The sequence below is a fragment of the Tetrao urogallus genome (genome assembly GCF_951394365.1).
Source record: "Tetrao urogallus genome assembly, chromosome: 30".
Taxonomy (NCBI): domain Eukaryota; kingdom Metazoa; phylum Chordata; class Aves; order Galliformes; family Phasianidae; genus Tetrao; species Tetrao urogallus.
The window spans coordinates 1,225,087-1,237,636 of record NC_136843.1 but is presented as its reverse complement, the minus strand read 5'-3'; the positions used below and the strand labels follow the sequence as shown (position 1 = coordinate 1,237,636).

General features: G+C 38.2%; 1 protein-coding gene across 1 annotated transcript; it reads right to left on the bottom strand.

Moving 5' to 3' along the window:
• Positions 1 to 1,190: 1,190 nt before the first annotated feature.
• LOC306956442 (butyrophilin subfamily 2 member A1-like) lies at positions 1,191 to 10,867 on the bottom strand (the record flags this gene model as incomplete). Its single annotated transcript, XM_079547713.1, has 12 exons — positions 1,191 to 1,729; positions 2,135 to 2,161; positions 2,344 to 2,364; positions 3,270 to 3,296; positions 3,658 to 3,684; positions 4,099 to 4,125; positions 4,682 to 4,708; positions 5,419 to 5,445; positions 5,835 to 5,933; positions 7,595 to 7,879; positions 9,157 to 9,507; positions 10,792 to 10,867. 12 exons carry the CDS (start codon positions 10,865 to 10,867, stop codon positions 1,191 to 1,193), a joined length of 1,533 nt encoding a protein of 510 aa, XP_079403839.1.
• Positions 10,868 to 12,550: the final 1,683 nt, after the last annotated feature.

Here is a 12,550-nt window from a genome sequence, read left to right as displayed (position 1 = left end):
CTGAGATCTAGGCAGCCAGTTTAGGCTCCACATGGATCACATCACCCCACCCTGCATACAGGTGGTGGAGGGGAGCTGGCAGGCAGGCAGTGTTCCTCCTAACAACAGTGATGAAGAATAGAGTCTCCAGTCCATTCAGGTCCTGTTGAATGGTAGCACAGCTTTCAGGTGTGTCAGCCACTCCTCTCAGCTTTGTGTCATCAGCAAGCTTGCTGAGGGTCAACTCTGTCCGTTCATCCAGGCCATTGATGAAGATACTGAAGAAGACCAGATCCAGCACTTACCCCTGGAGAACTGCTAGTTACAGACCCTGGAGAACTGCTAGTTACAGACTTCCAACAATACTCTGTGCCACTGATCACAGCCCTCTGAACTCTGCCCTCAGCCAGTTCTCAGTCCACCTCACCATCTACTCATCTATTCCACGCTACCTTCATTACAGCTGTGTGACACAATGTCACTTGCTGAAGTCAAGGTACACAGCACTTACCGTTCTTCTTCCATCTATCATCCAGTGATGGCATCATAGAAGGCCACCAGGTTGGTTGAACATGATTTCCCCTTGGTGAATCCATGTTGGCTTCTCCTGATAACCTTCTTATCTTCCAATTACTTGGAGATGACATTCAAAACAAGTTGTTCCATCCCTTTTCCAGGGATGGAGGTAAAGTTGGCTGCCCTGTAGTATCTTAGATAATTGTTCTTGCACTTTTTGAAGACGGAAGTGACATTGGCTGTCCTCCAGTCTTCTATTTTCTTTGCCTGGACAGACTTACTATGGTGCTTTGTTTTATTGTGGTGGTTTATACAGGACTTGGAATTCACACCCAATCTCAAGAATACTCTCAACCAAAGTCAGAAACTGTTCGTATTCTCTTAGTTGAGAAGTAAGATAAAAGCTATTTCACTTCAAACTGATTTTTTTTTCTACTTTGCAATGCTGAAATTTTGCCCCATTTGTCTTTTCTTCCCATGTTTTCCTTTTTTTTTTTCTTGAATCCTACTTTCCTTATTTTATGACATCCTAAGATGATGTTACCTCTCCTCCCCTCTGCCCTGACCACTTAAAATACAAAACAAACAAACAAACAAACAAAAAATTGCAGTTAAAAAAACAAACAAACAACAAAAAAAAACAACAAAAAAAAGCCCACTTGGATTCTGTAAGATGCTTTATTCAAAATCTCATTTTACAGTGGCTCCAAAGGGACGGGGGTTAATACTGGGTGGATAACAGGTGTGTCTGCCTCTCCTCCTTTGGATAAAAATGGGAAAAACATTTCTGTAGGTTCCTTTCCAAGACTTATAAAGATTTTTACCATGGTGGTCATCTGATGGGCTTCGTAAAAGTTTATTTGTGCTTCCTCCAAGTCCAGAAGCACACCAATCACTGAGTCATTCATCTCCTTCTTCTCAAAACTGATGTTTCCCTTGATAGAGAAAATGTCTCCCTTGGATTTCTGCAGAGCCCAGAAGTCCTCTCTAGCAAGTGTCTCTTGCTCCTCTTGTTTTCCTTTCTGCCTTATGACCCCCAGCACCCAGTCCTGCTGCTGGCCCACATCCACTTCCCAGTAGTGTTTCCCAGATGCAAACCCTTCCTTTGCCACCAGGACAGGGATTGTGGAGGGGCTGTTCAGGTCAGCAGGTTCAAATGCATTGTCCTCAACATCTGGAGCCCCTGGCACTTGAATCTCAAGGAGTTGGCATTCAGGATTCACAGTAATGGGAACTGAAGGGGAAAATGAGATAACAGTGCTTCAGGGACCTCTATGTTCAGGGTGAGGTGGGTTGAAGCATTTGAGGATCCGAGCAGTCCTGGCATAATTTGGCAAGGAATTGAAACATTTCCCCCTAACAGGGCAGGAATCAATCACATACGAACTAACAGGACCTTGGAGTTGTCATAGCCATGGTGTTCTCCCTTGTGGGCAATTCCAGGTGATTCCCTCCCTCTCCATACAATTTAAAATTGAATAATACAATAGCCACAAGCCTCATTCCCTTCTAACCAAGCCTGGTGAAGGCTTACTCCTATGACTCCAGCTCAGATGTTCAATTTCTAAGATCACAGCATTGTCATTTCAAGGGAACTTGGTCAAAGAATTTTTTGTACACTCCTTCCTTTCAGTTTTACCTGCATAGCTCTGGGCTTCCCAGAAATCTGCAGAAAGGAAAGAGATGATAGGGTTTTATTATTCCATTGGCAATTGCAGACTTCTGAAACTAATGTACTGAAAAAATTACCCCCATACAATTCTTGTCACCTCTGATTCTCTATCAGTTTTGGCTTAGGTCCTCTTAACTCCACAATTCTTCTGCTTGTTATCATTTTTAATGACTTACCCAGCTCAGCTTTCAGTTTACCTGCAAGGGAAAGATATTTCAGTCAATAACACTTGTTTCTTTTTATAAGAAACAAGTGTTATAACAAGTGTTATAAGTGTAATAAGTGTATATAATAAGTGTATATAAGTGTTATAACAAGTGTTATAAGTGTTATAACAAAGATATGTTGTAACAAAGATATTTATAAGAAACAAGAAAAAGATGAAATAAAGTGAAAAACAAGTGCATGTAGTATGAAGATAAGTTTATACATAATATGCATTTTGTGAGGATTGCTCTGAAGGTAATGTCTACTATTTTATTCTGTTGGCCGACCATGTCAGAGGCGTGTGTTGATGAGATGGCAATGGAAGTAGAACCTTCTTGCCAATAATTCATTACATTTTGTTGCCATGTGACAGATGGCAGCAGAGGGGCACTCTGACAAATTGGCAAACGCATATGAAGCAAAGGTGTGTAACTGAATTCCTCCATGAAGAAATAATTGCACCCTATTGACATTCATTGATGCTTCCTGAATGTTTATGGAGACCAAACAGTGTATGTGAGCACAGTGGGGCGGTGGGTGGTGAGTTTCAGCAGTAGTAACAGTGAGAGAGGCTCACCTCCATTAGTGCAGTTCTTTTATAGGATAAAATCCATTAGAAATCAATGGTATCCAGATCTTTATTGTGAAGTTAGGCCTGGAAAACTTGTGGCCAAGAAAAGGTAGTCTAGGCTAGTCATACAGTAAAGCAGCAGGACAGCAACCATGGTGAGATTATTTTTTTTAAAGAAAAAAACAGAACCTTGTAGATGGATGTTTCACCATATTTGTTCCATTTCACAATCTGGGATGGCACTGACAAACTCATCTGAAGAATTTTATTATTGTTTCTATGCTTGATGGGATTGTAAGGTGTATATAAAGTGTGTTTTCTTACCAAAGCGGCCTTTGAGTTTGGATTTTTCTGAAAAATAAGAACATAAATAAGTGATACAAGAACTCAAGGAAAACAACAACAACAGCAACAACAATAAGAAGCATTTGTGAAAATAACATAATAGTTACATGCACATGCCTGTTCTTTCCTTCTGGAGGTCCCTTCCAACCCCTACAATTCTGTGATTCTGTGATTCTGATAACAGGCAGAGCATACACTCCAGTTGAAGGTAGAGAGGTAAATATCATCAATTTTCTACCATCTAATCATCTCTACTAACATATCCAAGAAGTCATTTAAACTAAAACCAAGATAATTAAATAAAGCAATTTATTCCATTGTGCCTAAACTGCATCCATCCTCAATTATTGAAGAAAATGAGATTTACCTCTTCGATTTCTGGCTTCCTCTTGTTCTAATCAGTTCAGCAGACAGAATGAAAGGAAAAAAACACACATAAATGTGATAGTTATTGGATATAAACTTACTAAGTGGACTATTATGTTTTATATGTATGGACTTTCCATAAAGTTTCACTGTTAAAGTTGAGTAAATATTCTGAAAAAAGTCTTACTGTTATTCTACTTTACAACTAGGACACATGCACACACACAGAATCTACAGTGCTTAGCCTTTCCTTATTACCTTTGGATATTTTCACATGAGAATAATCCAATTCATTTAAATCCCTTGTTCAAATTAAAAAGCACTATCAAGACTAGTAATCACATCAAAACCAATTGACAAACAAACAAACAAACAAAAATCAGACAATTCTCCATCTTCAGAGCAAAGGCATCGTATTTAATGAACAACAAAAACATCTTACCTAACATCAACTTCAGTTGTTCATTTTCTGGAAGAGACAATACACAGACACCAATGCATCCCGTGGCAGAATGGCTCAAAAATACCAATATGCAAACTGCAAAATCACATAGCATGGTGTCCTTGGGCGTCCTTGGAGCTTGGCTACTTTCACTGCACTGTCAACTGCTTCAAGCAGGTGTAAATCCAGAGGAAACCAAATAATTCACCCGTGAATGGATCACAATATTTTAACTGTATTAGATGTAGGTAACTGATAAAACTTGAGCAAGGTGGAAAGACAACTTATTTGTACTGCTGGTACATCGAACACCTCCCTACAAGGACAGACAGAGCTGGAGCTGTGCAGCCTGGAGAAGTGAAGGCTCCTAAGAGAGCTGAGAGGGGCATGTCAGCATCTAAAGGAGGCTATCAAAAAGACCTGGACAGATTCTTTAGCATGGTTTGCCGTGACAGAACAAGGAAAAATCATTTCAAACCTGAAGAGAGATATTTAGGCTGGATATAGGGAAGAAGTTTTTTATAGTAGATTTGTTGAGGCACTGGAACAACTTAACATCATCACAAATGCAAAGGGATTTTACCTTCTTCCATCGTTTTCTTCAATTTTACTAAAAAACAGAGACAAGCAGATCATCGTGTTAGCTACTCTTGTGTACGCCACTAATTCTGCAATAGTGAATTTTAAGTGTAAATAGAAATAAGTGGGGTTAAAAGTTAAATTTAATTTAACCTGGTATATTTTCTAAGGCTTCTGGTTAGCTCTACTTTTCCAGACCAAGGGGGATATCACTTCTAATAGAGTTACACACACACACAAAAGGGAAGATTTATGAAGAGCTGCTGAAGTCACTTTGTTTATTTAGAGAAGAGGAGCCTGAGGAAAGACCTCATCACTGTCTAGTTATTAAAGAATCTGAGGAATGCTTCTGATGCCTTAATTAGGCATGATTAGACAGGAAGTTTAACTAGGAATGACAGAAAATGTTAGTCAAATGTCAGTCCACATATAGTAATGACTAGGGCTTAATGAAAGCAGGAGCTTTCATGTATTATAAAATACATATTTTATATATACATATACATATATATATACATATGTATATATATATATACATATAATTTCATGTATTATAAAATACATATGGAAAAAAGCTCATGCAAGATGTTTTTACACTGAGTGGTGCAAAACTAAAATGAAAAACTAAGAATATTTGTCTATAACAATTACTAAACAGTCCATCAGTATTTCCTTTATTTAAATATAAATAATCCATATGCTTTACAAAGTGTCATATTCTTCATCTTCATCGTCTCTTACCTGAATTAATTGTTTTCTTGTGATTACCTGGTTTACAACAACAAAACAAACAAAAAAGAACAAAATGACTTTTGAAGAGTAATACTGAGAGCGATCATTTATCTGGTTTCTCTCTAGTGTCATGGGTAACTCTCTGGAATTGTGTCCCTAATGAATACAGAGAGGGTCTCAGACATGTAGTTGAGCTCATAGAGCAATCCTTGTCAGATCTAACGTTGTCTGAGGTAAGGACACGCAATGTGTCTTACCACTTGTTCAGCCCATGTACTTCCCCACTCTTTTATTGTTGTTCAATTTCCTGAATTCACTCATGAAATAATCACTGGTCGTTTTGATTGTAAGCTTTTGTTGCAATCATGAATTTCAATATGATACTTCTGTACACTATTTGAAAGAATATATGAAGAAATACTTACTTTTTAGCTTAAAAAATACAACACAAATTAGGACTGCGATAGCACATAAAATTACCAGGTAGGCAACCGGCCATTTTGAAATGGAGGGGAAGAAAATATCTACAAAAATGAACAAAAAAGTATTGTATTATATTAATGAGTTAAATAAAAAGACAACTGTAACTCAGGATGTAATCAAGGAGATGGTGAGCTTGTATTTTTCTTTAATTTTCCTAATAAAATTGCTGAAGAAGAGATCTAGTACGAAGGGAGCAGTAATTCAGGGAGAGTCTTTCTGTGGGTACCAAATTTGAGATATGGAGAAAGCTTCAAGTAGTTCATAAATCTGAAGGAATTCTTTTTTCCCCACAAGTGTGTTGCATTTCGTACTGAACTGACCACAAAGCAGGAGATTTAAAGAAGGAAGAAGTCATCAGTACTGAGCAAGACTCAGTATTTCCTTCCTTCCTTCCTTCCTTCCTTCCTTCCTTCCTTCCTTCCTTCCTTCCTTCCTTCCTTCCTTCCTTCCTTCCTTCCTTCCTTCCTTCCTTCCTTCCTTCCTTCCTTCCTTCCTTCCTTCCTTCCTTCCTTCCTTCCTTCCTTCCTTCCTTCCTTCCTTCCTTCCTTCCTTCCTTCCTTCCTTCCTTCCTTCCTTCCTTCCTTCCTTCCTTCCTTCCTTCCTTCCTTCCTTCCTTCCTTCCTTCCTTCCTTCTTTCTTTCTTTCTTTCTTTCTTTCTTTCTCTCTTTCTCTCTTTCTCTCTTTCTCTCTTTCTCTCTTTCTCTCCTCTTCTCTCTTTCTCTCTTTCTCTCTTTCTTTCCCTCTTCCTCTCTTTCTCTTTCTTTCTCTTTCTCTTTCTCTCTTTCTCTTTCTCTCTCTCTCTCTTTCTCTCTTTCTCTCTTTCTCTCTTTCTCTCTTTCTCTCTTTCTCTCTTTCTCTCTTTCTTTTTCTTATTGTCTCTTCCTAAGTCTCTCCACATTCATTTTCTGGGATTTCTTCATGCCATCCTGAAAGGGAGTTTACTTGCACACTTCTTCAAGAGCACTACCCTTCACTCTGGTTCCCATTCCAGACTGCACATTGCCTTTGTGGTAATGAATTTCTTTTTGGGTTCCAGCCCTGTGAGTCTTGCTTGAATCTACCTAATGCCTGTCTATTTACCCAACAAAGAAAGATGTGTGAAGTGCTACAAAGCACAGGAAAACATAAGATGGTCCACCCTACAGTGATTAAAAAGTAAGGTATGTATTAATAAGAGTGAAGGTTAAAAAATGGAATAAAAATATTTGTGAGATATTGAAACTATCATATTAACTCTTCTGAACACTTCCTTCTTTTTTTTTTTTTGCTTTTGTTTTCAGCTATGCTCTGTGAAGCCCATCTATGCAAATCTTATCAAATGTTCTGGTAATGGTCTAGATAATAAAATCCTGTAGAATGTGAAGCCATAACTAAGGAAAAATGTCATTTTCAAATGTACATACAGTTGGATTTTTAATTCATTTTAATTCAGCTCTGTCCACTGACATCTCTAAATGTGAACCAGGGAACATGAAGTTTTGTTAATATCTGAGTCTTTTTTTTTTGAAGGAGAAAATTGGATGCCACAAAGACTGTGTAATAAACTAGAAATAAAGGTTGCAGAAGATTGCAGCTCTCAAGACCTTTTGTCCTACAGTGGTTCTGGGACTATATTTTTGGGCCAGATCGTGACATAAAAATGGGACCCACACTATTTTTCCTATCTTTTTGATCTTACAAGTAGATGACTCTGCTCACTCACCTGAAATCAGCACTCGGGATTCGCTCATTGTCTTTAGGAGATTGTTAACTATCCTGCAGGAGACTTCCATGTCGGATCCTGGTATTAGGTTCACGGAACTTAGAACACTGTACAGGCCTGAAGGCATCATCAAAACTTTTGTGGTTGATAGTTCCTTCCTGATCTGTCCTTGGCCATCCAACCAAATCACTTCAGGTTTAGGAAACCACCCATCTGCATGGCAGGTGAGGCCAATGCCCTCTTTCCTGGAACTCCTCAGGAAAATGGAAGGCACACTACCTTTAGCTAAGGAGAAAACATACTTGTAAGTTTATATTCTTATACTGTTGCCAGTGAAATCTCCTAGTATTTGGTGAAAAATATAAAAACCTCATAAAATGAAGAAAATTGGTGAATTACAGGAAGCCTGTGAACAACTAGTGCAATCTGTCCATGAAAACAGAATTTATTAGAGCCTCAGGTTAGGTATTTCAAGTAAAATTTATACTGACATAGTGAAAAAAAAAAAAAAAATAACATCATATTCTTTGTATTCATGGACTCAGATGACTAAATTACAGTGTTACATAGATGTTAAACCTTTGCTTCCTCTAGAATTAACTATGAAAACATCTTCAGGAGAATCTGGCTGTAATTTTTAGAAGCCATTATGCCCATTCAGAAACAGGAGGGGAATCAGCTCTTTGAAAGGGTAGACAGCAGCAGGACAAGGGGAAATGGTTTTAAGTTGAGGGAGGGAAGACTTAGGTTGGATGTCAGGGAGAAGTTCTTTACAGAGAAAGCGGTGAGGTGCTGGAACAGCTGCCCAGAGAGGCTGTGGATGCCCCATCTCTAGAGGTATTTGAGGGCAGATTGGATGGGGCCCTGGGCAGCCTGGTCTAGTACTAAATGGGGAGGTTGGTGGCACTGCATGTGGCAGGGGGGTTGGAGATTCATGATCCATCAAGTCCCTTCCAACCCCGGCCATTCTGCTATTCTGTGATTTAAGGAAAATTGGATCCAGTGTAGCAGAGAAAGAAAGGAGAAATGTGCCCAAATCTAAGCCAACCACATTAATAAGAGCTACCTATGAAGATGGTATCTATTAATATACTGAAATAAAAATAAATAGGAGCATTGTCCACTGCTTTGTTTTCCTGATACGGGCAAGGGAAGCAGTGAGGTACTGGGATGAAACAAATTGATTGTACCTATCCCAATTGATATCATCATAGAGAGAGACTGGACAATAGGTTCAATAATGGTTGATTGCAGAGTAGAAACCTAGATTTAGCTGAATAATAACAGAGCTTTCTAAACTTGCTGTCTAGGCTTCCGTTGAACCTGAAAGGAGATTGTACCACCAGGTCACATAAAGATGCTTGGTATCTCAAGATAAATCTGTCCTCACATAGTCAGAGACAGGCATTTATTTAGAGAAAGCAAACACAAGTCAAACATTCTTCCATGGAGAAAATTTATCAATCAAATTACATTAAAATTACATTTCTCTCAGTCAGTGGTGGACATACATGCTTCTGTTCATCTCCATTTCTGAATAATGCGAGAGAATAGCCACTAACCTGCTACTTGCAGTTCAATCAGCTCATCATGGTGCTCATTATTGAAAGAGACCACACAGGTATACAATCCTTTGTCAGAACTTCTGATATTCTTCAAATGCAGAGACATGTTTCCAGTTTTAAATTCACTGTAGAAGAGTTCTATTCTGCCTTGGTATCTCTCATCTTGCTTTTCATTTTTATTTTTTCCATGGTATGTGTTCACCGTTATTTTTTCAGACTGTCCATTAAATATCCACTGGACAGAGAACATCTCAGGAATGTTCTCTGCTACCACATAACAAGGCAAAATGACCCCTTCTCCAATGACTCCAGTGATGGAACTACGAGGAGAAGAGCTAATAAACTGACCTGTGGAGAGTAAAAATGACAGCTGTTTTCATTTGTCCATATCATATTTTACTTGGCATTACATCAGTCAGTAAATTGACTTAATATCACTATCAATAGAAGAGAAATCTAGAACAAAAGTAGAAAACAGCATGGCAGGGTGCTTAGATGAACAATATTCCCATTCCTCAATTTTCTGAAGATGAGCTTAAGAAAGTTCACGACTGTTAAGTGGAAACTGAGAAATCATGAAAAAAAAGATGAAAACTGACAAAGTCTGTCAAAGATCCAACATAGGATGCAGGATCTATAAGACAGAAAAAATGAAGGTGGGATACAGTTTTTCAGATGGTGGTACCTAGTATCATTTAGAAAATGATAGTGTGTGCATCTGATCTGCCACCTCCATGTCAATCCTTGTCAGTTGAGCTCTAGCTAATTGTTCCATTCATTCTACAGTCAAGAGTGAGTTTGTTCACTGAACGCAGTAGAGTTTCTTGAACACTTGCATTTCATGACCTCAGACATCAGGACTGGTAGAAGTGACTTCAGGATACATGCTGGCTATGTGTAAAAACACAGATCACAGCCTGAATTGGTGACTAGCCCAGAGAAAGATCTTGTGTTAGCTTGGGAACACAAGTAAAGTGCCTCAGCCTGCACTTCAGTCCATCCCAGGATGGACGCTGTACCAGCCAGCCATCCCCAGTGATAAGAGCTTGCTAGTGATTGTACCAGCTGGCTCACCCCAACAATATGAGTACCTCTCTATTTAATAGATGAATATCAACTTTCTCCTGTGTACTTTCTTCAGGATCAATAAACTTTACGCAGAAGCACTGGCATTATTCCATTACATTGAATCTGTTCTCTTTTGGAGCATCCATGCTCAAAGAAGAAAAGCCTGCAGTACGCAAAATTTGGGTAATTGAGTGGAATCCTGAGAATTCCACTGAGCTTTTATGTAGACATCTGCCTCTAGAAAGCTGAAGATAAACAGCTAAATCTCTGAGCTGAGCCCATACTCTCAGGCATGACATGGTTGGCTACATCTAGAAGTCTAGAGCTGAATTCCACCTGGCTTCCATTCCCTGATCGAAAGTCTGTAAGTCCCCTACTGGCTGATGTTATCTTCCAGTCTTGACTACCTTGGCAGATATCAGATTGTACAAGGGGCATTCTTGGTGTTTTTAGTTAGAAGTTAACCAAGTAAAAAAGAAATAAATTGTGTGCTCATTATTTATTTCTTTTATGTGAACCTAGGCATAATTAAAATGAAATATATTTAAAATTGAACTATTTTACCTGTAATCAAGCACGATAAGTGTTGAAAAGCCAGAACTTGAAAAGGTGTCAACATCCAAGACGGGAAACCCAACATTATCCAGGTTTCTTAATCATCAACACGACCGAAAGTAAATCTTCCAGGTGAAATTCCTGTGGGACTCCTTTGGTCTCTTCGTGTGTTCAGTGTAAAATAACAGGCATAAATGCACATGTAATATAATGAGGAAAAGTATGAACAAAGATCATGAAGACATTGTGTTGCATGCAGTCAAAGGCAATGACATTTGCAGAGCATCTGTCTTCCTTAACAGATCTATCAAATTTAACTACCTATCATTCAATCATTCAAAAGCAATATGATCTTTGTCTGCTCTGTTCAGTTGTCCATGCTTACCTTTGTCTTCCAGAAATTCCATTACCTTCCTTGGCAATATTTTCGTTCAGTGAGAAGTTAACATTATTTTATCTTTTGTTTGTAGCAAAAAGCTCTTTCTCTTCTTTCTCTCTTAATCAAAAACAAAACAAAACGGAACCACCTTCATGGATAAATTCCTAAGCAAAGTGTTCCTATACCAATCTCCCTGTTGACTTCCATGAGCATTTTAAGGAGAAACTTGTGATTTAACAAAGGTAACTCTTTCCAACTTCCTGCAAAGAACTTGGTTTTCAAAGTCATTGCTGAACTAATCCATACTCATCATGTACCCAGTAAAGATTAAGTGGTGTCATGTCTTTAAATCTCACTAATTGGAGACAAAACATTTCCTGCTCTCCTCCACCTTTCTGTGTGGTTTTCTTTTTCTCACATTTCCAGTAACTGATAAAAATCAAGTCAGAGGGAGGCATTCCCACCCGAATAACAATGCAACTACAGCAAGCAGGTTCATGTCTGTCAGTGCATTCCATTAATTAATTATGGAATAATTAATAATTAATTAATTATTAGAAATTAATTCCTGTATCATTGTAAATGCAGGGGATTTTCCTTATGGTTGTAGAAAAAATATAATTTCTTACCTGAATAGAACGAACCTTAAGACTTATGTAAGGTAGTTTTGAACCTTTGTCCTTATATCTTTATTACCAGGGAAACTTGTGATTGCATTTTTAACATCCAATAGGATAGAGAGGCTTGACCAGACTGATTGGGAAAAATGTAAATGTCAGAATTCATGCTGAAAGACAAAAATATCATCTTGCCTCCCGATCCATTTCCATACACTAGGGCAAACAAGGTAGAGATATTCCTCCTCATTCCCCTGTGCAAACCAGCTCTCTCTTCAACCAGCATTTAGCCAGAAAGCGCTGCAATAAGACTTACAAGTGTATAATGAACAGGTTATTAGGTATATTGTTATTAGTATGTTTTATTTTGTTTTTCCTATCACATACTTGAATGTTGATCTCTCTTTGTTGACATGCCTAGATCTTGGAAGTGTGTTTTCTCATGTAATACTTTTTATGTTCCATTCAAGATCTGAAAACAATCACATTGGAAGTTTACTCATTTTTGGACTTCGGTGATTCTGATTTTGCTGGTTTTTTTGTTTTCTTTTCTTTTTTCTGTTGGTTTGTTTGTTTCCATTTATTTATTTATGTATTTATTCCTTAAGCAAAAGCACGGCTGTGGAAATCAGGATTCTGAACATAAAGCGTTTCAGTCTCCTTCATCTTTCTGGCTTTTTAAGCTACTCTGATCGTTTTTAACCAAATCAGATCTAGCGGTAGAGTTTTTCAGAAACAAAAAATCTCTGTAAGGTCTATGAAAAGAGTTGTT